The 27,167-nt window shown below is 47.5% G+C and overlaps 1 protein-coding gene across 1 annotated transcript in view; it reads left to right on the top strand.

Moving 5' to 3' along the window:
* The window catches only part of MPO (myeloperoxidase), a 72,088-nt gene that overhangs the window by 14,387 nt on the left and 30,534 nt on the right, over positions 1–27,167 (top strand). The window contains exons 4-7 of the mRNA XM_073315135.1: positions 10,690–10,865; positions 11,621–11,744; positions 13,529–13,658; positions 23,680–23,886. Coding sequence (XP_073171236.1) covers positions 10,690–10,865; positions 11,621–11,744; positions 13,529–13,658; positions 23,680–23,886 — 637 coding nt within the window. The remainder of the gene's footprint in view (positions 1–10,689; positions 10,866–11,620; positions 11,745–13,528; positions 13,659–23,679; positions 23,887–27,167) is intronic.

Genomic DNA, 27,167 nt, shown 5'->3' with positions numbered 1-27,167 from the left:
TCCGCAGAACTGCTGCCTAGCCATTTGGCCCCTAGTCTGTAGCGGTGCATTGGATTTTTCCGTCCTAAGTGCAGGACCCTGCACTTATCCTTATTGAACCTCATCAGATTTCTTTTGGCCCAATCCTCCAATTTGTCTAGGTCCTTCTGTATCCTATCCCTCCCCTCCAGCGTATCTACCACTCCTCCCAGTTTAGTATCATCCACAAATTTGCTGAGAGTGCAATCCACACCATCCTCCAGATCATTTATGAAGATATTGAACAAAACCGGCCCCAGGACTGACCCTTGGGGCACTCCACTTGATACCGGCTGCCAACTAGACGTGGAGCCATTGATCACTACCCGTTGAGCCCGACAATCTAGCCAGCTTTCTACCCACCTTGTAGTGCATTCATCCAGCCCATACTTCCTTAACTTGCTGACAAGAATACTGTGGGAGACCGTGTCAAAAGCTTTGCTAAAGTCAAGATACAATACATCCACTGCTTTCCCTTCATCCACAGAACCAGTAATCTCATCATAAAAGGCGATTAGATTAGTCAGGCATGACCTTCCCTTGGTGAATCCATGCTGGCTGTTCCTGATCACTTTCCTCTCATGCAAGTGCTTCAGGATTGATTCTTTGAGGACCTGCTCCATGATTTTTCCAGGGACTGAGGTGAGGCTGACTGGCCTGTAGTTCCCAGGATCCTCCTTCTTCCCTTTTTTAAAGATTGGCTCTACATTAGCCTTTTTCCAGTCATCCGGGACTTCCCCCGTTCGCCACCAGTTTTCAAAGATAATGGCCAATGGCTCTGCAATCACAGCCGCCAATTCCTTCAGCACTCTCGGATGCAACTCGTCCGGCCCCATGGACTTGTACACGTCCAGCTTTTCTAAATAGTCCCTAACCACCTCTATCTCCACAGAGGGCTGGCCATCTCTTCCCCATTTTGTGATGCCCAGCGCAGCAGTCTGGGAGCTGACCTTGTTAGTGAAGACAGAGGCAAAAAAAGCATTGAGTACATTAGCTTTTTCCACATCCTCTGTCACTAGGTTGCCTCCCTCATTCAGTAAGGGGCCCACACTTTCCTTGGCTTTCTTCTTGTTGCCAACATACCTGAAGAAACCCTTCTTGTTACTCTTAACATCTCTTGCTAGCTGCAATCTGGGAGCAAAGGCTGAATCTTCTGAGGGTTTTCAGCTAAATGTTAACAAATCACTTTTTTTTGAGTCACAGGTATTCCTGGGCCCCATCTAGCTTCCAGACACCTTATTCAACCCTGCAAACTTTCCACATAATTAACACACATTGAAAAACCTGGGGACTCAGCACAGCTGAACAAATCAGGTCATAATGAAAGTTCTTCTTTGAGTGATTGTTCATGTCCATTCTAATTAGGTGTGCGCGCGCTGCGTGCATGGACGTTGGAAACTTTCCCCCTTAGCCGCTCCCATCAGGACGGCAGGGGAACTCCCTAGAGTGGTGCCCTCATGGCAGGGGATATATTGCCCTGCCAGTCCGACCCCCCCTTCTGTTCCTTCTTATTGTCCGTGGCGGTGTTGGAATATTTTCTCTCTCTCTCGCTTGCGAGAGATCCCTTAGCCTTTCAGTCTTGTTCTTAGATAGTTGCCAGTTCGTTAGAACTCCATTGTTTCAGGTGTCTGGAAGCTAGTTCCAGCACCAGTCTGGGGCTGTGGGGCATGCTGCAAGCCCAGGTTTTCAAAGCTTATGCCATGTACTGCAAGTCTATGCCTAACAGCGACCCCCACGATTCCTGTCTCCGGCGTCTGGGAGCGTCTCATCAGGCAGATCGCTGCAAAATCTGCAAGGCCTTTAAGCTGCACACCAAGAAAGAAAGAGACTTTCACCTTAAGCAGTTGCTCATGGAGGCTGCATTACAACCACCGGCCTCTGACCGAGCGGCACTGGCCCCAGCTTCCTCGGTGCAAAGTGCCCTGGCATCCGTGCGCGACCCGGCACCACCCAGGCACCGTAAATCACCAGCACTGAGATGGGACGACCAACTTCTGCATTGGTCAACCTCTCCGGCACCAACTAAGCAGCACAAGCAAGGGGAAAGAGGGCGCTCTCCCAAAGAGCTACTAAACCGCTCAAAGATGCTCCTGACACGCAAAGACACATTTCGAGCCTGAACCAAGAACCAGCACCATCGACTCCGGCACCACAGGCCCTGTTGATTCTGGTACCCAGCTGATTCAGTGTCGACGAAGGCCTGGAGGAGGTCCTTGAACACCCCTCCACACCCGACACTTTTGAGACAGAAAAAGACCTCATTGAGTTGTCGGTGCCAAACCCCCTCCCGTGCAGGAAGAAGCCTCTGGCACCACCTAAAAGGGGGTGGTCCAGAGGGAAGCCGGCAATGGTGCGCCGCTTGAGGTCACCATCTCAGCACCACTCCCATTCGAGCTCGGCGTCTTACTATTCCTTGGTGCCCACAACCCAGAGTGAAGTTATGGCACCAGAGTCGAACCAGCCAGCGGCACCCGCGGCGACTGCACGCCAGTCCCCAACACCATTGGTCGCCCGGCACCGGACCTCACCGGCGCCGAGTGCAAGACACTGATCTCGGTCCCGAGACTCCCAGTACCGTTCATGGTCCTGGTCAGCCAGGCACCCCTCCCCAGCTCCCCGGCACCCTGCGACCGCTCAACGTTCGGCACCACCCTGGTCCTCTCCATCAGTATCCTCCAGCTCTGAGGTCGACTCTGGCCCTCTAGCTATAGCAGACATCGAGCAATAGCCAGCAGAGAATCCCAACCAGCTTGGCAGCCACAATGGCCTCCTCCGGGTCAGTGGCCTTTCTGGACCCCATGGGCCTACCACCAGCAACAGGGCATCTCCTCCAGAGCCTCTGGGTCCGGACAATCTATGTGACACCATTCCAGGTCGCCACGCAGGCACCCATCAAGGACAAGGGAGGCCACTCTCTCTAGGCCACCCCCAGACCCACAAGAGCAACCGCGCCTCCAGGCCTAGTACCTGAGGCGGTGCCAAGTTCTGCGACACCTCGAGAGGTGTCAAAGCCCTGCAGGGCCCTGAAGTGACCCAGGCATATGAGGACACACAGGAGGGTCTAGATAAGGGCAACCTACAGCACCTCACTTCCTCCTCTTCCCCAGATGAGGCAGTGGCAAGCACATCAGTCTCAGGACCACCACTGATTGACCACATGGCTCACCAGGAGCTACTCTGTGGGATCACCCTCAATATGGGCTTCCAGGCAGAAGAAATGGTTGAGCAGGAGGATCCGATGGTGGATAGCCTGATGCCCGAGGGCCCCTCCAGAGTTGCGCTCCCTCTCATAAAGACCATACAAATGAATTACAAAACAATATGGTTTCAGAGTAGCAGCCATGTTAGTCTATATTCTCAAAAAGAAAAGGAGGACTTGTGGCACCTTAGAGACTAAGAAATTTATTTGAGCATGAGCTTTCGTGAGCTACAGCTCACTTCATCGGATGCATTCAATGAAGTGAGCTGTAGCTCATGAAAGCTTATGCCCAAATAAATTTGTTAGTCTCTAAGGTACCACAAGTACTCCTTTTCTTAAAACAATATGGCAGACCCCGGCCTCGAGGGGCGTAGAATGGAAATACTTTGCTCCCTCCAATGGCTATGAGTTCCAGTTCTGCCATCCGGCTCCCTGTTCCCTAGTCATTTCAGCAGTCAACGAAAAGGAATGACAGGGCCAAAAAGCCTTGGCCCCAAAGGCCAAGGAAGCCCAATGTTTGGACCTCTTCGATAGGAAGGCCTACTCTTCCGGAAGCCTCCAGTTACGTATAGCCAATCAGCAGACAGTCCTTAATAGTCATAATTTCAACTCTTGGATGGCCATGTCCAAGTTTAAGGATCGCCTGCCCCAGAACTCACACTCTGAGTTTGCGGCTTTAATTGAGGAAGGGAAGGCGGTGGCTAAAACTTCATTACAAGCCTCCCTCGATTCAGCGGACTCTGCGGCCAGAACCACTGCCTCAGGGATAGTTAGGTGATGCTCAGCATGGCTCCAAGCATCGGGCCTCCCTCCTGAGTTCCAGAATACCCTCCTTTTGAGGGTTCAGGCCTTTTCTCGGAGCAAACAGACTCCAGGCTGCATCGCCTTAAGGATTCTCGGGCCACCCTGAAGTCACTAGGGATCCATACTCTGGCAACCCAGAGAAAGCCCTTCAGGCCTCTGCAGAGGCAGTATCAACCCCACCCCAGACAGGAGCCGTATTGCTGGCAGGGCAGAAATAACAGGCACGGACAGAACAATGTGCCTAACTAGGGCCAGAATAAGCCCCAACTGGGAAACAAGCAAGGGTTTTGAAGGCATGCCCGAGGACAGTGTACCAACCCAGCTCCTGGATCCATCCCCAGAGTTTTTAAACTGTGTATCCCACTTCTACCATGCGTGGTCCCATATAACATCGGACCTATACATGGTACAGGTTGGATACTCTCTCCAGTTCTCCTCCTCCCCTACCTCCCACCCACCTTCCCCATCCTTCTTCAGGGACCCCTCTCACGAGCAACTCCTTCTTCAGGAGGTTCGTTTGCTCCTCGAGATAGGTGCAGTGGAGGAGGTTCCGCAGGAGCTAAGGGGAAAAGGGTTTTACTCCTGTTACTTCCTAATCCCCAAGGCAAAGGAGGGTCTTCGACACATTTTAGACCTTCGCGGACTCAACAAATTTATGGTCAAGCTCCGGTTCCGCATGGTCTCCCTGAGCACTATCATTCCATCACTGGATCCGGGGATTGGTACGCTGCCCTCGACATGAAAGACGCATACTTCCATATTGCTATTCATTCGGCGCTCTGACGCTTCCTCTGGTTTGCCATAAACCAACATCACTACCAGTTCACGGTTCTCCCATTCGGCCTGTCCACAGCCCCCCGAGTGTTCATGAAATGCAAGGCGGTGGTGGCAGCCTTCCTGTGGAAAAAGCAGGTTCGAGTGTACCTATACCTGGCTTCTCACAGGTCTTCCAAGGATGAGGTCCAGTCCCATGTGATGGTAGTCATGGACACATTTCACAGACTGGGGATCCTCCTCATGTGCCCAAATCTTCTCTCATACCCACCCAAAGGTTAGAGTTTATAGGGACAGTCCTGGACTCAGTACAGGCAAAAGTGAACCGTCCAGAGCCCAGATTCCAAGCCATAGAGCAGATTGTAAAATCAATGCTTCGGTATCCCACTACCACAGTCAGGTGTTGCGTACAGCTAATAGGGCATATGGCAGCTTGCCAGTACGTGATCAGCCATGCCCGACTGAGACTCAGACCCTTGCAAGCGTGGTTCGCACTGTCTTATCGTCTGTACAGAGACCCCCTGGACCTCGTGGTGATGATCCTGGAACAGGTTCTAAAATCCCTGTGCTGGTGGCTGGACCAATCAGTGGTCTGTTCAGGGGTCCCCTTCGCCAAGCCCCAACCTTCTCTGATGTTAGTAACAGAGGCATCACATCTGGGCTGGGGCATACACTTATGGGACTTGAGGACACAAGGCTTGTGGTTGAGGGACAAGATACTTCTCCATATCAACCTGAAGGAGCTCAGGGCAGTTCATCTCACCTGCCAGACCTTTCACGCCACATTGCAAGGTCACAGCATGACAGTCCTGACAGACAACACGACCACCATGTTCTATATAAACAAACAAGGCAGAGCCCGCTCCTCACCTCTCTGCCATGAAGCTCTTCTTCTCTGGGACTTCTGTATAGCCTCATCCATTCAGCTCAAAGCATCCTACCTTCCAGGAGTGTGGAACGAGCTTGCTGATCGCCACAGCAGGTCATACCACATGCACGAGTGGTCAATCAGATTGGACAACATACAGTCACTCTGCCAGGAGTGGGGTGATCCCCAAGTAGACCTCTTCGCCACCAAGAGCAACAGACAGTGCCCTCAGTTCTGCTCATTCCAAAACCACAGTCCAGGCTCGATTGCTGATGTGCTCTTAATACCATGGGACAAGGGTCTGAAGTATGCCTTCCCTCCTATCCCACTTGTCCATCGGGTCCGCCTCAAAATTCGCAGACATAGGGTGATGGTGATCATTATCAGCCCCTCTTGGCCCTGACAGCATTGGTATACAACCCTACTAGAGCTATCTGTAGATGCCCTGATTGCCCCGACCACGGGTGCCTCCTTCACCCAAACCTGCAGTCTCTGCATCTCATGGCTTGGAAACTCCGTGGCTAAATCCCATGGAGAGCCAGTGCTCTCAGTTGGTGAGACAAATTCTCCTCGGCAGTAGGAAACCTTCTGCTGGGGCTACCTACCTGGTGAAATGGATAAGGTGTGAACCCAAGCGCCTTCAACTACTCCAGGGTACCATCACAGTTATTTTAAAATACCTCCTACACCTTAAGCATCAGGGTCTATCCCCTTCCTCCATCAGAGAAAACCTGGTGGCCATTTAAGCTTTCCATCCAGGGGAGTCTGGGCACTCGGTATTTTCTAATCCCATTGTATGGCGATTCCTCAAAGGTCTGGAGAGGGTGTTCCTGTATTCTCGACCACCAGTCCCAACCTGGAACCTGAACCTGGTCCTCTCCAAACTCATGAGCCCACCATCTGAGCCCCTGGCCACTTGTTCCCTCCTCTATCTTTCTTGGAAGGTGCGTTCCTGGTGGCCATTACATCAGCAAGAAGGATGTCCAAGCTGAGAGCCCTCACCTCTAAACCACCGCACACGGTGTTTCATAAGGACAAGGTGCAGCTTAGACCACATCCTAAATTTCTCCCCAAGGTGATCTCCCAATTCCACGTGGGTCAGGACATTTGCTTACTAGTGTTCTTTCCAAAACCCCACATGAGCCCGAGACACCGTAGCCTACACACGCTGGATGTCTGGAGAACCCTGGCTTTCTACATAGGGTGTATGAAACCTTTCCACAAGTCGACCCAATTGTTCATCACCATAGCTGACAAAATGAAAGGTCTTCCTGTCTCTGCACAGTGCATATCGTTCTGGATCACAGACTGCATTCGCACATGCTATGAGTTGGCCAAGGTCCCAGCCCCAGCAATTTCGGCCCATTTAACCAGAGCACAGGCATCTTCGACAGCCTTTCTGGCTCAGGTCCCTATCCAGGAGATCTGTAAAGCAGCCACCTGGTCTTCAGTGAACACGTTTACAGTCCACTATGCTGTTAACCAACAGGCCAGAGATGATGCAGCAGTCGGCAGAGCTGTTCTTCAATCAATCGTTCCATGGCTCCTACCCTCCTCCAATAGTAAGCTTGGAAGTCATCTAATTGGAATGGACTTGAACAATCACTCGAAGAAGAAAAGACGGTTACCTACCTCTAGTAACTGTTGTTCTTCGAGATGTGTTGTTCATGTCCATTACAATACCCACCCCCTTTCCCCTCTGTCGGAGTGAACAGCAAGAAGAAACTGAAGGGGGGTCGGGCTGGCAGGGTAATATATACTCTGCCATGAGGGCGCCACTCTAGGGGGCTTCCCTGCCGTCCTGATGGGAGCTGCTAAGGGAAAAAGTTTCCAACGTCCGTGCATGTGGTGTGCACACACCTAATTGTAACGGACGTGAACAACACTTCTCGAAGAACAACAGTTACAAGAGGTAGGTAACCGTCTTTTACTAACCGTTGTAGTTTAAATATAGTTAAGATAGAGAATATGTAACCACATTTTAGGGGAAAGAACATTTCAGGGCTGTTGTGAGTCTATATCTAACATTCCAAACCTGGGAAATTCAGAGTTAAAGTTATGCTTAAAAGAAATCCAAACGTGGTAAGGTTTGGGGAGTGGCGAGTAGTGAGGCCAGGCAATAACCACACAACTCCAGATTCTGGATTGTGATTAAGACATTTCATGTTTGTGGTTCCAGATTGGAGGACATGGACTTTTTAAGGAACCGTTAAGGGGGTTTTATTTTTCCCTTCACAAGAGCAGTACAAAGCAGCCAAAGCACAGTGGTAAATCTGTCCCTTCATTTGCAGTGGCTTTATTGATCGGTGTTAGCGAGACTGGTGCGACAGGAAGGGAGGCTGGGAGAGACAAGTTGCTGAGTCCCAATAATTCTAGCCTGTGCTCCTGCCTCACTTCCTCTGGCAGTGCGGCCTCTCTGTGTGCAGGGGAGCCAACGGGAAACTTTCAAGCACCAATGACCAAGCCAGCATGGGGCTACGGGACCTTTAAAAGGAGTGGCAGTTGTGCTGTGTAATCTACCAATGAGAACTTTTGACATATCCCATCTCCTTCATACCTGTCTTATTACCACCAATAGAATTGTTGCACACGAATGAGCTGTAGAAGAAGGATGAGGATTAGTTAAGCTACCTCTGATGTCACATTGGTAGGACTTAGAGTTACTTGAGATGTTGCCCTGATCTTATCTGGACCCAGTACAACCATAACAATTTATGCAACAATCACTAATACTTTAATTAATTACAATCATATTTCTTCAGATATAGACTATGAACAAGATGCCAAATATCGTAACTGTGGAAATTTGATAAGTGTGTGTTATTCCATTATTTTGGGATAAAGAAAAGACTGACTTAGATGGTAAATTTCTTAAAGGATCCAATTTTTAATTAATTTTAACTCATAAGCTAATTCTCAGGTTTACTTGTAAATTCTCAGAAAATTCATTCTGAACTCAAAGAGTGATTGGTGTAAATTTAGGGAGGTGTAAATTTGTCTTCACAGATAACCAAGAGATTGAACCCCTATTTTAAGTGCAAAACAGAACTCAGCCTAAACTATCGAGCTGCAACCGGCACCTCCATAAATACAGGCAAGGACAGTTCAAACAGCATAGATCATTTTTGTGGCATCAGAGATGACTCAACCAACCATCACAATCCCTTGACAGGTGATTTGCATGCTGCAATTCCAATGAGTGAAATGAGTCAGTGGAGTAAGGGGCGGGGCTGTACACGTGCCCAGGAAGTTCTCATTATGGAGATACGGTTTGGGACTCCACAGTTGTGTGGAGATTGCAGTTAACACAGGAATTCAGCATTTTGTTTTGTATGAACCATCCTGCGTATCCTCCCCATATCCTCCCCAAACTGACAGCACTTAGTCTTTGAGAATAAAATGAATTTTCTGAGCATATACAAGAAAATCTATTAATTAAACAGCATTACAATTAATACAAAAATAAATAATTACAGTTTTTTTGTTCCAATCTAATCTCATTAATGAAATAATGAAGACTCTTCAAACTTTCCATATCATTAACCTTACTGAATTTGTATCCATAGGCTACTTTTCAAAAATTTTTGTTTAGGATTCATGGTAATTTTTTGCCATTATTCTTCCTAACTGAAAGTTTTTCCTTCAGCAGTGGCTGAAGAAAAATGTTCTACTTCAGAGAATTCTATGAACAACTGCCCTCTCAAAATGGCTGCCATCTCTTACTCTTCTGAGTCCCATAGCAAAGATGGACGCCACCTCCTTTCACCTGCTCCTCTCCACTCCTTTATAGCATGGGGAACTACTGTCTTCCCTGGAGGCAACTTGGAGTCACTCTCAGTGGGAACCAGAAGTGGTGGCCATTTTGGATGAGAGCAGCCTGCGTGGTACGAGCAAAGAGACACCAGACTGCAAGGGTGGGATTCACAAGGCGGACATAGGCACCTAACTGCCACTTTAAGTTCCTCAGTCTAACGTTAGGTGCCACTGGCATTCACAACCCCTCTGTCAGCTTCTGTGTAACCATGTAGGTGCCTAAAGTCCATAGATAGGCACCCATATTTCTGCCAGTAAAGTCCACAAGGTACCAACATTTTGGCAGCTGAGCACCTCCCCACACTGCCATGCAGCTCAACACCTAACACTCGATGGGATTCACAAATGAGGGATTCCCCTGCCTATCTTGCCTTGTGGGATTGGTCTGGTAGATGCCCTCTATACACATCTAAACTGACAGAAAATGGTGAGCAGAGGGGCTGTGATGCCCAGGGGGAAGGCTAGATGATCTGCTGGTCCCATCTGGCCTTACACTTGTGACTCTCTCTGGCCCGACGATGAGTTTGTTTTGTTATCTGTAGTATTTGTTCAGTGCCTTATAGTCATATCCATCACACACTGAGAGAATCTGTCCTGCCCTTTGCTTCTTTTCCTTCCCCACCCACCTTCCCATTTCTCTCCCTATCCTGTCTGTGATTCTTCTGTACTTTCTCTGCATTGCCTTCCCTGCAGCCAGATCCAATTTCTTCCCTGTGGGCTTCACTCCCTCCCCATGCTCCCCATCCAACCACTAAATGGTCAGCAGTTAAACAGTTATTGTTGACATGGACATGTCATCGCTGGTATTTAAAGTGGACATCTCAGTGAGAGGAACAGGGGAGATCACCTCTCGGAGCCATGGTGTCAGGCTCTGGGCAGACTTAGGCAGGCATCACTGCCTTGGCTACTCTTAAGTCACTTTGGGAAGGTTATGTCTGCACTGCAGCCATGACTGATAGACACTTAACTGGTTTTCTAAATGAAAGCTGAGATTCTGGAGAACCCAACTGTATCATATAGGCCACAATACATCCTGCCGGTCAGCTCTGGCCTGCACACATATGTTTGCTAGCCCCACACCGCACACACGTGCCAGGATAGTAACTACTGTAACTGTGGAATGAGCTGCGATGGACCAAAGGCAGAAGGGGTCCCTTGCAACTTGTAGGATTGTTTCTGCTCCAGAGCTACAGTGGGACTTTTTTTCTTTCAGTTTAAAGGAGAAACTGAGGAACGAAGCCTTCACCCCTGCAGATATCCTGGGACATATCAAGCAGCCAGTGGGAGGAACCAGGGCCATGATCCGAGCTGCTGATTACATGGAAACCACCCTGAGCCTGCTGAAGGAGAAGTTGCAGTGGACTGTGAAGAGGAAGTTTAATGTCACAGGTACAGGGGTGCAAGTCAGTCTGGCTTCCTCTCCTTGAGCCCTTTCTCTGCCCAGTGTCTTGGGGCTCAGTTGTCCTCCCACTGACTTCAGTCCTGCAATACTGGGCCCTTAATTAGATACACCTGTAAAGCTAGAAGATGAGTGGCTGCAAGGTACATGCAAGGGTCTGTTGCCAGGCAGTGGCCAGCTATGAAACATGGCAGCTTTCTGTCTGTCTGTCAGGTCATGCACGTCAGAGCTAGCATCTCCCCATTCGTCACTCAGATAGCTTCCTCGGTGACACAAACCCCTGGGGAGACTAGAAGCAGGGGGAGGCGTTGTAGTTCAAGAGGCTCCTTTGTGTGAAGGGGAAAGTCAACTTTCCCGCCCTCCCCCAACACTTTCTTCTAGAATTTGGGTCAAGTATAACCACTGTCCAACTGTGGGATGGAATGGGAAGGGGACTCTTCCCTGGTACCGCCTTCTTTCCCTTCACTCTGGCATCTCCCTCCCCGCTCTGCAGAGGTGAGGCTTCAAAGTCAGCCGGTGATGTCTGTGTGAACATGCCCAGCTGCTTCACACTCTGTTCTACTGTGAGTCCAGACAGCAACTCTGCGACCAGAGCAGGCTGCATCCTGGTGAGGGCAGCAGTGAGCTGGGGAAGTGATTTGACAGAGTGCAGAAGTGGCCTCCAAGAATTCTTTGCCTCGCCCCATTTCTGGGGCACCAGTCCCAGCACACCAAGTTGCTGAACCGCCTTTGCATTCTCTTGCAGACATGCTGACCCCAGCTCAGCTGGAATTGATTTCCAAGGCTACTGGATGTGCCCAACAAAATATGAATATACCATGTGACGAAGCAAACCCTTACCGAACAATCACTGGTGAATGCAACAACAGGTGATGCTAGCTGTCAAGGAGAGCATGGCAGGTCCTCCCTACACTAGAGTAACTTCCTATCTATACGTTCCTATCTAATCCCAACTATACAGATACAATGATGGGGTCTAAATTAGCTGTTACCACTCAAGAAAGAGATCTTGGAGTCATTGTTGATAGTTCTCTGAAAACAGCCACTCAATGTGCAGTGGCAAAAAGGCAAACTGAATCTTGGGAATCATTAAGAAAGGGATAGATAATAAGACAGAAAATATCATATTGCCTCTATATAAATCCATGGTACGCCCACATCTTGAATATTGCTTGCAGATGTAGTTGCCCCATCTCAAAAAAGATATATTGGAACTGGAAAAGGTTCAGAAAAGGGCAACAAAAATGATTAGGGGCATGGAACACCTTCCATATGAGGAGAGATTAATAAAACTGGGACTTTTCAGCTTGGAAAAGAGACGACTAAAGGGGGATATGATAGAGGTCTATAAAATTATGATTAGTGTGGAGAAAGTAAATAAGGAAGTGTTATTTACTCCCTCTCATAACACAAGAACTAGGGGTCACCAAATGAAATTAATAGGCAACAGGTTTAAAACAAACAAAAGGGAGTATTTTTTCACACAACGCACAGTCAACATGTGGAACTCCTTTCCAGAGGACGTTGTGAAGGCCAAGACTATAACAGGGTTCAAAAAAGAACTAGATAAGTTCATGGAGGACAGGTCCATCAATGGCTATTAGCCAGGATGGGCAGGGATGGTGTCCCTCACCTATGTTTGCCAGAAGCTGGGAATGGGCGAGAGCAGATGGATCACTCAATGATTGCCTGTTCTGTTCATTCCCTCTGAAGTTCCTGGCATTAGCCACTGTCAGAAGACATGATACTTGACTAGATGGACCTTTGCTTTGACCCAGTATGGCCGTTCTTATGCTTTTATGTTCCTAACTCACTAGCCAGGCCTGTTCCGGTGAAATCTCACAGGGTACACAGGGGAAAATCCCCACCAGGAGTGGTGAGCCTGATCATGCATTTGGTGTCTACACACTCTTGTTAATGCAGCTCACTGAAGAGTCCTTTACACTGCTGGCTCTGTGCCCAGCTCTGGCTCAATAGCCAGCATTTCCTCCTCATGTGTTCCTGGCTGGCTCAAGCCTCACAATCAGGCTGGTTTCTAGAAAACCCCTAGAGTGAAAGTCACACCCATGCCAAAACAGAGGTCAGATTTCAGCTCATAGTCTCGTCTGTCCCCAGGATGCTGTGTGTCAGGGTGTCACTGAAACATTTGCAATGGTTTTGCTCAGTGTTTTACATACTATCGACTCCTGCCTTCATCTGTCATCTATGCCCTCCTTCACTGCCTCTCATGACTTTCTCATACAAGCTTTGTGCTTTGCCCCACACTGCCCCTTACCCATGGCAGGAGCTCCCAAAAGCATTAGCAATGCCACCTCATTTCCTCCTTCCAGTTCCTCCGTAACACACCCCTGTGCAGTGACGCCTACTAAAAAGTCAGCAGTGGTTAGGCAGCTGGTGTGCTGAGGCCCCTGCTTGTCATGCTGACCCAGATTGTTTCCTTGTGCTCCTCCACTGGCCTGTTCGTGTCCACTTGGTGTCTCTTGTCTGATTCTTAGACTGTCATCTTCTTGGAGCAGGAACTGTCTTTTTGTTCTGTCTGTACAGTGCCTAGCACAATGTTCTGGCCTGTGACTGAGGCTCCTAGGCTCTATGATGATGTTGATGGCATAATTTGCTGTATTGTAAATACAGATTCTTTCATTCCATCTCCCAGGAGAAGCCCTACCTTAGGGGCTTCAAACAGAGCCTATAGCCGATGGCTGCCTCAAGAGTATGAAGATGGTGTTTCAATCCCTCGTGGCTGGACAGAAGGAATCTGTTATTCTGGATTTTCTCTCCCATTGGTAAGGACTGTCAATTCAATTCTTTGAATTAAAATAGTAGGAAGGGAGCTCAGAGTTTTGCCAGAGGTAGGATAGCTCAGGGGCCCCATGGCACACGTCCTCCACAATCAGTAACCCTTTTGCCATCTCTAAGCTGAGCACATAATGACCAAAGTGAAAAATGAAAGAAACAGCAGGCCATTAGGTCTGCACTTCCGCCTGGAGGAGTAATTCTCAGTGCGTGGCAAAGTACTAGGGCTAGATCTGATCGAGCTAGTATGCTAAAAAGAGATGTAGCAGGCAGAGGCGCAGGCAGAAGCTAGCTGCCCAGTAGGTAGGGTAGGTACTCAGTGCAGCTAGCTACTCACGCTGTGATGGCCTACTATGTTTTTAGCACGTTGGCTCAATCAGAGCTGGGAATCACCCTTAGCTCAAAGTGTTGCTGTACCCTAAAATGGCTGTCTGAAGCCTGAGTGGAAAGCAGAATAATCTGCCTCCATCTTTTCCCCCTAGACCCACTTAACCCAGTATTGCTGACTCACACGATTTTATCAGGAGAGTCATCATACTGGGTGGTTTCTCTAAATCCCCAGCTCTTGAAGTCATGAAAATCTCTGCTTTCATTTTTTTAAAAAGAGTTTCTAGCGTGTATGCTGGCAGGAAGAGCTAAGAACCCTGAACCCTAATGGCCCAACCCCCAGAAGGCAAAAGAAAAAGGCCCCAAAGTCACTATTTTAAAAATTCTTGTGATTTCACAGCCAGTCTCATGAGTTTTGAGGCCCTGACTCATAATTTTTGAACTCCTGAGTTTGAGACTCTTAACCCTGCCAAAAAGCAGAGCGCAAAGTTCTAAAGGACAAAACCCCGAAGAAAAATATTTTAAAATACCCAGCAAGGAAGCGTATGTGTCTGTATGTCCACGTGTGCTCCTCAGGGTGGGTGGGGAGCCTTTAGCTGCTCCACTGGGATGTAACGACAGCAGCGCTCAGAAAGGCAGGAATTCGGGGTAGCTGGGGATTTCAGCTGAAATGCTCATTCCACTTTCCAAAATCCACCTTGTGCATTTGGTGCAAGCAGCTCCTCACCCTCGGAGACAGAGCATGGGCTGTTGAGACCAGGATGGCTGAATGGGAGGAGTGAAGGGAGACAAAGGTGCGTAGATGAGACTTTCCTGGGCACAGTACAGTGGGTCCCACCCCCAGTCTGACAGCCTCTGTGCTGTTGAGGAGGATGAAAGTCTCGGGGGTGGAGAACATCAGCTGGGATAGAGGGAAACAATCCTTTAGTTGGGATCCTCCTTCCAGATGATGTTGTGGTGTCCTCTGGCACTGAGGATACCCTTCTGGGGGAGGGGACAACAGTTATTAGGAAGAGAAAGATAATAGTTATGGGGATTCAGTTATTAGAAATATAGATAGTTGGGTTTGTGATGACCGAGAGAACCGCATGGTGAATTGCCTCCTGAGTGCTACGGTTGCAGACCTCTTGAGACATCTAGACGGACTTATGTGCAGTGCTGGGTAGGAAGCGATGGTCATGGTACATGTGGGTACCAGTGACGTAGGGAAAGAGAGGAGAGAGGTTCTGGGGTAGGTAAGAGATTAAAGTTCAGGACCTCCATGGTGGCATTCTTTTAAATGCTTCCAGTTCCGTGCGTGGGCCAGTTAGACAGGCAGAACTGCAGGGTCTCAATGTGCAGATGAGACAATGGTGTTGGGAGGAGAGATTTAGGTTTATTTGGAACTGGGGAACATTTTGGGAAAGGAGGAGCCTACACAGGAAGGAGGGGCTCCACCTACACCAAAATGGAACCAGATTGTTGGCATATAAAATTAAAAACTTCATATGGGATTTTTTAAACTAAGGGCTGGGGGGAAAGCTGACAGGTGCGGAGGAGCACACGGTGCAAATAGAGACATCCCTTAGGGAAGGATTTATTAATGGGGATATCCTAGTAAAGAGGAGAAGATAGAAGTTGATAAAGTTGATAAAACATTCAAGTGAAATAGAATCTCATTCAGTTATACCACATGAATGCAGACAACTAAATATTGACAAATTTTACAAGTGCTTCTACTGCAATGGAAGAACTCTAAACACTACAGTGGGGGTGTGACGAGGTCCCCAGGGTGCAGCCTGGACTGTGAACCGCTGAGCTCTCAAACCCACCAGCCTGGCTGTCTCTCACACAGTGACGCTAATGTCAAGCTACAAGCCTCGGACAGGTACTGCACTTACACAGCCATCCACAGGCAGGGACACACCCACCTGAGTTACTTGAACAAGTTCCCAGCCACTCATGAATAGGCTCCTACCAAATTTGCGGTCATGAAAAATGCACCATGGACCATGAAATCTGGTCTCCCTCTGTGAAATCTGGTCTTTTGTGTGCTTTTACCCTATACTATACAGATTTCACGGGGGAGACCAGCATTTCTTACATTGCAGGTCCTGACCCGAAAGGGAGTTTCAGGGGGGTCACAAAGTTATTTTAGGGTGGTGGGTCATGGTATTGCCCCCCTTACTTCTGCACTGCCTTCAGAGCTGGGTGGCTGGAGAGCGAGGGCCCAACTCTGAAGGCGGCGCCCTGCCAGCAGCAAGGCAAAAGTAAGGTGGTAAAGCCATCCCATCCCATCCCGTCCGTACTTCTGCACTGCTGCTGCTGGCGGCGGCTCGGCCTTCAGCGCTGGGCTCCCGGCCAGCAGCCGCCGCTCTCCGGCCGCCCAGCTCTGAAGGCAGCGCCGCCGCCCTCGGCAGCAGTGCAGAAGTAAGGGTAGCAGTACCACAACCCCCCCACCAATAACCTTATGACCCCTCCAACTTCTTTTGGGTCAGGACCCCGACAGTTACAACACTGAAATTTCCGATTTAAATAGCTGAAATCATGAAATTTGCTATTTTAAAAATCCTATGAACATGAAATTGACCAAAATGGGCTGTGACTTTGATAGGGCCCTACTCATGAACCATCAGTAGAAAGGCTCCAGCCAATTCCCCCCAGCTCCAGCCCTACACCCCAGAACTATTTCCATTTTGCACTGGTCAGAAGCCTGACTGGTGTAAGCTCATTAATTAGTTCGCCAGTCCTACAAAAGTGTAGTGGGCATGCAACAGCCCTTGTTCACCTGAGCGGAAATTTCCCAAGGACTTCCACCAAAACCACACTGGTTTAGATAAAATATAAAACCGATTTAGTAACTGCAGAAAGATCAATTTTAAGTGAAATAAAAAGAGAAACGCAGTCTAAATTCTAGCTTAAACAGACTAAACAAGATTTGAATCAAACGGTTTCTCACCCTAACAGATTTACAGATTAACAGATTTACACCCTAACGTTTACAGTTCCTCAATACACAGACTGAAATCCTTCCAATCTGGGACCAATCTCCCTAGTTCAAAGTCTTTGTCCTCCAGATGATATTCCAGGTGTTGAATTGGGGGCGGGGTGAAGGAGAGTCCAAGTGATGATGTCACTCTCCCTCTTTTATACCTTCTTCCAGCTGCTAGAAAGATCCCTGATGTGATGGGGGGGGGGTTAGGCAGTCCCCATTGGTCAAGCAGTCCTCATTGCATAGATGTCTTTTCTAAGGAATCTCTGGGATAGGGGACTCTTTTCTGATGGGCCATTAATGCTGTCTGGGCCCTTCTTTGTTGCAGCTGAAAGGGTGGCGGTGTGTGTTCCCAACCTCACAACATATTCCAGTAACACAGGTAGCAATACGTAATAACTTCCCATACAATGATCGCACATACATTCCAACAGGATATTAATGTTCAGCAGATCAAGACTTTTAAAATGATACCTCACAAGGTATAGTTTGTACAAAACATATCATAATCCTATCACAGTGGTGAATATGGGGGTTCCAGGATGCTACTTTGAGGTACAGAGTGCCCGGTATTAAATGAGGATATTGGTATAATAGGCATCGCAGAGTAGGTTGCACTGGAAGAGGAGTGGCACTATACATGAAAAAAGCATAGAGTGAAATGTAGTAAAAATCTGAAATGAGTCAAACAGCACCATAGAATCTCTATGGATAGAAATTCCATGCTTGAATAATAAGAGTATAGCAGTAGGGATATACTACCAACCACCTGACCAGTATAGTGATGATGACTGTGAAATGCTCGTGGTGATTATTGAGGCTACAAAAACAGAAAACCCAATAATAATGGGGGATTTCAACTACCCCATATTGACATGTCACCTCACGCCGGGATGTAGACATTAAATTTTCTGCACACCATTAATGACTTCTTTTTGGAGCAGCTAGTTCTGAAACCCACAAGGGAGAGTCCTAAGTGGTGCACAGGAGCTGACCCAAGTGGTGAATATATCTGAACCATTTGGTAATAGCTAGGGCCCTACCAAATTCGCGGCCATCAAAATTAATCATGGACCATGAAAGCTGGTTTCCTCCCATGAAATCTGGTCTTTTGTGTACTTTTACCCTATACCAGAGTTTCTCAAACTGGGGTCCCCGAAGGTACTCCATGGGCTCCGTAAGCCCTGCTAATCAACTCTTCCCCCTCCCTCCCTCAACTCCTCCCCCTCCCTGAGTGGTGCTAAAAGTCCGCCACGCAGCGGGGCTAAGACAGGCTCCCTGCCTGCCCTGGCTCCGTGCCACTCCCGGAAGTGGTTGGCATGTCCCTGCGGCCCCTAGCGGGGGAAGCAGGGGGTCACTGCATGTTGCTCCTGTCCTGAGTGCCGACTCCGCAGCTCCCATTGGCCGGGAACTGCAACCAATGGGAGCTGTGGGGGCAGTGCCTGTGGGCCTAGGAACTGCTGTCAGAGGGCTGTGCCAGTCACTTTCAGGAGCTGCCTGAGGTAAGCGCCACCTGGCCAGAGCCCACACCCCTCACCCTCTCCTGCACCAACCCCCTACCCCAACTCTGAGCCCCTTCTCCCAGAGCCTGCACCCCTCAGCCCCCTCCTGCACCCAAACTCCCTCCCAGAGCCTGAACCCTTCCCCCTCCTGTACCCCAACTGCCTGCCCCAGCCCTGAGCCCCCTCCCACACCCAAACTCTCTCCCAGAGCCTGAACCCTTCGCCCCTCCTGTACCCAAACTCCCTCCCAGAGCCTGAACCCTTCGCCCCTCCTGTACCCCAACCGCCTGCCCCAGCCCTGAGGCCCCTCCCACACCCAAACTCTCTCCCAGAGCCTGCACCCCTCATCCCCCTCCTGCACCCAAACTCCCTTCCAGAGCCTGCACCCCAACTCCCTGCCCCAGCCTGGTGAAAGTAAGTGATGGAGGGAGGGGGGATGGAGTGAGCGGGCGGCAGGAAGAGGCAGGATCTTGGGGGAAGGGGTGGAGTGAGGGAGAGTCCTGGGGCTGAGTGGGAAGGCTTGGGGGTCCCCAACTATTTTAAATCAAAATGGGGGTCCTCGGGTTGCTAAAGTTTGAGAACCACTGCTCTATATTATACAGATTTCATGGGGGAGACCAGCATTGGGGGTCCTGACCCAAAAGGGCATTGCAGGGGGTCACAAGGTTATTTTTTTGGGGGGGGGGTCGCAGTATTGCAACCCTTCTGCGCTGCCTTCAGAGCTGAGCGGCCAGGAGCGGTGGCTGTTGGCCAGGCATCAAGTTCTGAAGGCAGCGCCCCGCCAGCAGCAGCGCAGAAGGAAGGGTGGTGATCCCAGACCAGGCCCTCCTTACGTCTGCGCTGCTGCTGCTGGCGGCGGCTCGGCCTTCAGAGCTGGGCTCCCGGCCAGCAGCCGCCGCTGCTCTCCAGCCGCCCAGCTCTGAAGGCAGCGCCGCCGCCAGCAGCTGCACAGAAGTCAGGGGAGCAGTACCACAACCCCCCCACAGTAATCCTGTGGACCCCCCCCCCGGTTTTGGGCTCGGAACCCTACAATTACAACACTGTGAAATTTCAGATTTAAATAGCTGAAATCATGAATTTTACAATTTTTAAAATCCTATGACAGTGAAATTGACCAAAACGGACCGTGAATTTGGTAGGGTCCTAGTAATAGCATCTATAATATAATAAAATTTAACTTCTTTGTAGGGGGAAAATACCAAAGAAACCCATCACAGAAGCATTTAACTTCAAAAGAGGAACTACCCAAAAATGAGGAGGCCAGTTAAACAGAAATTTAAAGGAACAGTCACTAAAGTGAAATGCCTCCAATCTGCATGAAAACTTTTTGAAACACCACAGCAGAGGCTCAAACTATATGTATACCCCAAATACAAAAAATAAACAATAATAGGACCAAAACAATGCCACCATGGCTAAATAACAAAGTAAAAGAGGAGATTACAGTCAAAAAGACATCTTTTAAAAATCGGAAGTCAGATCCTTCTGAGGAAAATAGAAAGGTACATCAGAAGAGGGAAGCCTGGCAAAGAGTCAGTGAGGCCACTGAATGATGGAGGTGCTAAAGGATTCTTTGCATCAGTGTTCACTGCAGAGACGGTGAGGGAGATTCCCACCCCTGTAACATTATTTTAGGTGACAAACCCGAGGAACTGTCCCAGATGGAAGCGTCATTAGAGGAGGTTTGGGAAGAAATTGATAAATTGAATAGTAATAAGTCACCAGGACCAGATGGTTTTTGCCCAAGAGTTCTGAAATAACTCAAATATGAAATTGCAGGACTACTAACAGGGGTATGTAAACTATTGCTTACGTTAGCTAAAATGACGGGATCTAAGTGAGCTGTTACCACTCAAGAAAGAGATCTTGGAGTCATTGTGGATAGTTCCCTGAAAACATCCACTCAATGTGCAGTAGCAGTCGAAAAAGCTAACACTATGTTAGGAACCATTAGGAAATGGATAAATAATAAAATAGAGAATATCATAATGCTACTATATAAATTCATGATACACCTTGAGTACCGCCTGCAGTTCTGGTAATCCCCACCTCAAAAAAGATGTATTAGATTTGGAAAAGGTAGAGACATGGGCAACAGAAATGATGAGGGGTATGGAACCGCTTCTGTGTGAGGAGAGACTGACAAGACTGGGACTGTGCAGATTAGGAAAGAGACGACTGAGCGGGGAGATGACAGAGGTCTATACAATCATGGCTGGTGCAGAGACAGTGAACAGGGAAGTGTTATTTTCCCCTTCACATAACAGAAGAACCAGGGATCACCAACTGAATTAATAAGCAGCAGGTTTAAAACAAACAAAGGAAGCACTTCTTCACACAATGCATAGTGGAATTCCCTGTGGAATTCCCTGTGGAATTCGTTGCCGGGGATGTGATAGAGGCCAAAAGTATAACTGGGTTCAGAATAGAATTAGATCAGTTCCTGCAGGACAGGCCCATCAATGGCTATTAGCCAAGATGGTCAGGGATGCAACCCCATGCCCTGGGTGTCCCTAAACCTCTGACTGCCAGAAACTGGGGTGGACAACAATGGATGGATCACTGGATAATTGCCCTGTTCTGTTCATTCCCTCTGTAGCATCTGGCTTTGGTCACTGTCAGAAGACAGGATAGATGGACCATTGGTCTGACCTAGTCTGGCACTTCCTATGTTCCAAAAATCTGTGACAGATTCATAAAAGTGCAGGCTCAGAACAACATATCACCAGCTAACTAATAATAGGGAGGGAAGTGAATAAGTTTATGGGAGATGTCCCTAAACAAGCCCTTACTTGTATAAAGAGGCTTTTCTATGAAAAAGGAAGTAAATGTGATAACTCGATGCTTAAAAGCTCAAAGGATTAAAGAGCAATACACTATCCCCCCAGTTAAAAATGCTCAGCAAAAGATAGTTACACACTGCTACGAAGTATGTGCTGCTTTTGCTGTTATTAGAATAACCTCTATACTTCAGATACTTCAAGTTTTATTTTTTTATCAAAAATATCTGGAAGTAACGGGCAGTGGGAAGTAGCTGCCAAAGACACAGGAGACTGACAGAGAAATTTTAGGAGAAGAAATAACAGAGGAAATTTAAAAAGTGGAAAACTCCAAGGCCTTGTAAATTTCCAGCAGAATTTTATAAAGCTATTAAGGAGATATCAGTTGATCCTTTAATGCTGCTGTGTTAGGGGAGGAACTTCCAAAATCTATGAAAGAAGCTGCTATTTTAGGTCTCCCTAACATGGGAAAAAGGGAAGCCCTTCCCTCATGCAGATCTGATAGGCCCAGATTCACACCAAACTGTTCTTTATTTGAAGAACTGAAGGGGATTTATATACATTCAGATCAAACTGGATTAATTAACGACTTTACAAAGGTCAAGTAATATTTGTATAGTATTTGGAGTAATTCATAGTGCCAGAGCTAAAGGGGACGTGCTTCTCTTGTTATCTCCAGATGAGGAAAAGGGTTTTACAGGACAGAGTGGCATTTTTTATTCAGAACTTTGTCCCATATGAACATTGGCACTGGCCTCCATTGCCTTAAATGAATCATTGTTCCCTCTCCCAGAACAAAAGCAGCAGTGAAAGCCAATGGAGCCTAGGTTCTCCAGTCTGAGATGTGTGAAGGCAGCAAACAGAGATGCAATATTGTTTGTATCTAACCCAGATATTTACTATAAACTATTATCAAAAAAAAATCCATTATTTTATGCATTCATGGTGTATAAAAGGAGGAACACTATCCTTGCCCAATGGATAATGTCTCTCTTGGCAAAAGCAGGTCCACTTTTGTATTTGTAAATAGAGTATTTTTGGTACTTGCTTGGTAATGATTTGTAAGATTTCGTATACGTCCTAGATAAAGTTACTAAAAGAAAGGTTCTTAGGGATTGAAAATTACATGTTCTAACGTTCTAAAAGTCTAGTGTAGATAAGGTAGTTTATCACTGAAAACGTGTTACATTGGCTTCCCTCCCCATCCCCGTGGTAAAGGCTGTGTGAGCCATGTCTACATTAGGCTTTTAAAATGTATTAATTGGAACATATTATCTAACAGGTGCTAACATCACACCTTAAATCCTGGACTAGACAAGGCACTCAGCTAATTTAATATGTAGTGAACATGTGCATCTTCTAAAGTGCACATTAAATAAGGCAAGGGCTTCAGTGAAGTCTTGTCTCATTCAATGTGTGCTTTGCAGCACAGGGCAGGCCAGCAGAGGCCTGGGAGCTGGCCAGATAGGTCCAGATTATGGAATTCCTTTTAAAACAAAACCTAAGAAATTCCATTAAAAGACTAAGAGGGTAGTTCTTCCGCTGCCTGGCCTTCATACTTTCCTCCTTTACACAGACTTATGTAGGTAGGTAGGCAGGCCTGACTCTCTCGTCCACATGGGAAGGAACTAACATTGCCTCTCTTTCACAGAAATGGTAACGGAAACCAAAGGGGTGAAGGTCAGTGTTTTCAAATGTCTGTGCCGAAATTGAGGCACCTGACTCTCAAAGGTTTTCAATAGGTACTCATTTCTGACACCCCCATTTCAAAACAGTGACTTCAATCTTTGTTTTCTTCAGTTCCCAGTCTGTGAAGGGTTGATAAAGTTTGACCATCTTTGTGAGGCTCAGTGCATAATTGTGCAAGGGCTTGCCAGGGCTGAGCCCCGGCACCTCTGGGCTTGGCAGTTCACAGCCCCAGCACCTCTGGGCCTGGCAGTTCACAGCCCCGGCACCTCTGGGCTTGGCAGTTCACAGCCCCAGCACCTCTGGGCCTGGCAGTTCACAGCCCTGGCACCTCTGGGCTTGCCATGTCAGTTATGAAATTAAAACAATTGCTTGAGCCCCAGCACCTCTTTCATTACAAATTAAGCACTGGTGAGGCTCTTTGAGCTCCATGAATGAAGGAGCATTATGTGTGGAGTATTGTAGTGTGTGTTCAGAGCTGAACAGACTTGAACAGAGATGGCAAATGAAGAGTTAGAGCCCTCTAGTAAGGGAGTCCAGAACGGTGCCGGCAGGAAAATTAAACAAAGAATTCACCGTTTAAACTTTTGTGTTTTTAAAAAGGAAATTGGAGCAGCTTCCATCTCACTTAGACACCTGTTGATGGCATGGGAAATTGACCTCCCACTCCCCAATCTTGTCTACAGAACACATGTTCCTAGCCCATCTTATTATACACACACACTCTCTGCTTTAATCCCTCCAGGTGCGAGAAGTTTCAAACAAGATTGTATGCTTTCCCACTGAGCAGCTCGTATCGGATCAGAACAGAGCACTCATCTTCATGCAGTGGGGCCAGTTTATTGACCATGACATGGACTTTGGCCCTGCGACTCCAGCAACAGTCACTTTCAGCAGCAGAACGGACTGTCAGACCAGCTGTGCCAAAAAACCACCTTGCTTCCCCATCAAGGTACTGCCAGGATTTCTCCTGGAGGGAACAGACGAGTGAGGGGGCACCTCGCCTTAGAATAATAGAATCATAGATGATTAAGGTTGGAAAAGACCTCAGGAGGTCACTTAGTCCAACCCCCTGCTCAAAGCAGTACCAACCCCAGCTAAATCATCCCAGTCAGGGTTTTGTCAAGCCAGGCCTTAAAAACCTCTAAGAATGGAGATCCCACCATCTCCCTAGGTAACCCATTCCAGTGTTTCACCACCCTCCTAGTGAAATAGTTTTTCCTAATATCCAACCTAGACGTCCCCCACTGCAACTTGAGACCATTGCTCCTTGTTCTGTCATCGGCCACCACTGAGAACAGCCAAGCTCCATCCTCTTTGGAACCCCCCTTCAGGTAGTTGAAAGCAACTATCAAATCCCGCCTCATTCTTCTCTTCTGCAGACTAAACAATCCCAGTTCCCTCAGCCTCTCCTCATACGTCATGTGCCCCAGCCCCCTGATCATTTTCATTGCCCTCCACTGGACTCTCTCCAATTTGTCCACATCCTTTCTGTAGTGGGGGGGGCCCAAAACTGGATGCAGTACTCCAGATGTGGCCTCACCAGTGCCGAATAGAAGGGAATAATCACGTCCCTCGATCTGCTGGCAATGCTCCTACTAATGCAGCCCAATATGCCGTTAGCCTTCTTGTAGCAAGGGCACACTGTTGACTCATATCCAGCTTCTCGTCCACTGTCACCCCTAGGTCCTTTTCTGCAGAACTGCTGCCGAGCCATTCGGTCCCTAGTCTGTAGCGCGGTGCATGGGATTCTTCCGTCTTAAGTGCAGGACTCTGCACTTGTCCTTGTTGAACCTCATCAGATTTCATTTGGCCCAATCCTCCAATTTGTCTAGGTCACCCTGGACCCTATCCCGACCTTCCATTGTATCTACCTCTCCCCCCAGCTTCGTGTCATCCACGAACTTGCTGAGGGTGCAATCCATCCCATCATCCAGATCATTACCCTTGATCAATTTCTCCTAGGGACTGGGTTTGTCAGAGTTTCTCCCTGCCCTTTTCCATGGGCAGATACCTGCAAGTGAGTCTCCCTCCCAAAGGGCATGTTGGTATGACTAAGAGGAGAGTGGGAGTGTTGTTTCTTAGATTTTAAGGCCAGAAGGGAACATTATAATCATCTAGCCTGCCCTCCTGTATAACACAGGCCAGAGAACTTCTGCTTCCAGTCACTAGATCTCATTGTGCTTTGTCTGCTAGATTAAAGTGCCCCTGCTCTCAGACATCTTCTCCTCATATGAGTTCTTATAAACTGTAATCAAGTCACCTCTTAACCTTCTCTTCTCTCCTTTAAACTCTTCTTGCGAGGCAGCTCCCAGAGGTCAAATAATTCTTCTCTGAATCCTCTCCAATCTGACAATTTCCTTTTTTAATGTATGAACACCAAAACTGCACACAGTATTCAGTAATGGTCTCAATAATGCTGTACACAGTGGTAACACCTCTCTAATTGATATTGTCCTGCTCAGATATGTCGCATTAGCCCTCTCAGACAGAACATTGCACTGGGAGCTCATGGACAGCTGGTCTCCACCAGGAGCCCTAACTCTTTTCCACTGTCATTTTATTTCCAGAGCTCAGTCTCACCTTGTAATTATGCCCTATACTCTTTGTTCCTAGATGTACGACCTGGCATTAGGCTAATAATAGTTTATGATCACATAGGCAGAGACTGTGTCATATAAATTCAAATGGGCATAGTCTCCCTTAAATTTGGAATTTCCCAACTTTTGAGTGATTCACTTTACAATATTAATTTTGTCTTAATTTTTGGTCTGGAATGTCATAATCCCCTTGTAGGCTTGTGCTAACTCATACATTATATTTATTTATTTATTTGTTTGTTTGGATGTTTTACCAACTACAATAACGAGTGCTGGTCTGATACTCTGGGAACCCTTGAAAATCTTTAAAAATAACCTGATAAATAAACACCCTAATAGAGGCTCAAATTAAACGTATACCCCAAATTAAAAAACACAGTAAGAGGACCAACAAAGTGCCACCGTGGCTAAACAACAAAGTAAAAGAAGCGGTTAGAGGCAAAAGGCATCCTTTAAAAATTGAAAGTCAAATCCTACTGAGGAAAACAGAAAGGAGCATAAACTCTGGCAAGTCAAGTGTCCAAGTATAATTAGGCAGGGCAAAAAAGAATTTGAAGAGCAATTAGCAAAAGACTCACAAACTAATAGCAATATTTTAAAGTCCATCAGAAGCAGGAAGCTGCTAAACAATCAGAGGGGCCACTGAACGATTGAGGTTCTAAAGGAGCATTCAAGGAAGATAAGGTCACTGCGGAGAAGCTAAATGAATTCTTTGCATTAGTCTTCTTCGCAGAGGATGTCAGGGAGATTCCCATACCTGAGCCATTCATTTTGGGTGACAAATCTGAGGAATTGTTCCAGGTTGAGGAGTCAGTAGAGGAGTTTTTGGAACAAATCAAAAAATATTACATAGTAATAAGTCACCAGGAACAGATGGCATTCACCCAAGAGTTCTGAAGGAACTCAAATGTGAAATTGCAGAACTATTAACTGTGGTATGTAATCTATTGAATCAGCCTCAGTACCAGATGACTGGAGGATAGTAATATGACACCAATTTTTTAAAAAGGCTCCAGAGGCAATTACAATGGCAATTACAGGCCAGTAAGCCTAACTTCAGTATCAGGCAAGTTGGTTGAAACTATAGTAAAGAACAGAATGATCAGACACATAGATGAACACAGTTTGTTGGGGAAGAGTCAACCCAGCTTTTGTAAAGGGAAATCATGCCTCACCAATCTACTAGAATTCTTTGATGGGGGACAACAAACATGTGGAAAAGGGTAATCCAGTGGATATAGTGTACTTGGACTTTCAGAAAGCCTTTGACAAGGTCCATCACCAAAGGCTCTTAAGCAAAATAAGCAGACTAGGAATAAGAGGGAAGGTCCTCTTATGGATCAGTAACTGGTTAAAAGACAGGTTTCAGAGTAGCAGCCATGTTAGTCTGTATTCGCAAAAAGAAAAGGAGTACTTGTGGCACCTTAGAGACTAACCAATGTCTCTAAGGTGCCACACGTACTCCTTTTCTTTTTGGTTAAAAGACGGGAAACAAAGCGTAGGAATAAATGGTCAGTTTTCAGAATGGAGAGAAAGAAATAGTGGTGTCCCCCAGGGGTCTGTACTGGGACCAGTGCTGTTCAACACATTCATAAATTATCTGGAAAAAGGGATAAACAGAGAGGTGGAAAAA

This window comes from Lepidochelys kempii, chromosome 17, assembly GCF_965140265.1.
Source record: "Lepidochelys kempii isolate rLepKem1 chromosome 17, rLepKem1.hap2, whole genome shotgun sequence".
In the NCBI taxonomy this organism is placed as follows: domain Eukaryota; kingdom Metazoa; phylum Chordata; order Testudines; family Cheloniidae; genus Lepidochelys; species Lepidochelys kempii.
This window is presented reverse-complemented; position numbering and strand designations above follow the sequence as displayed.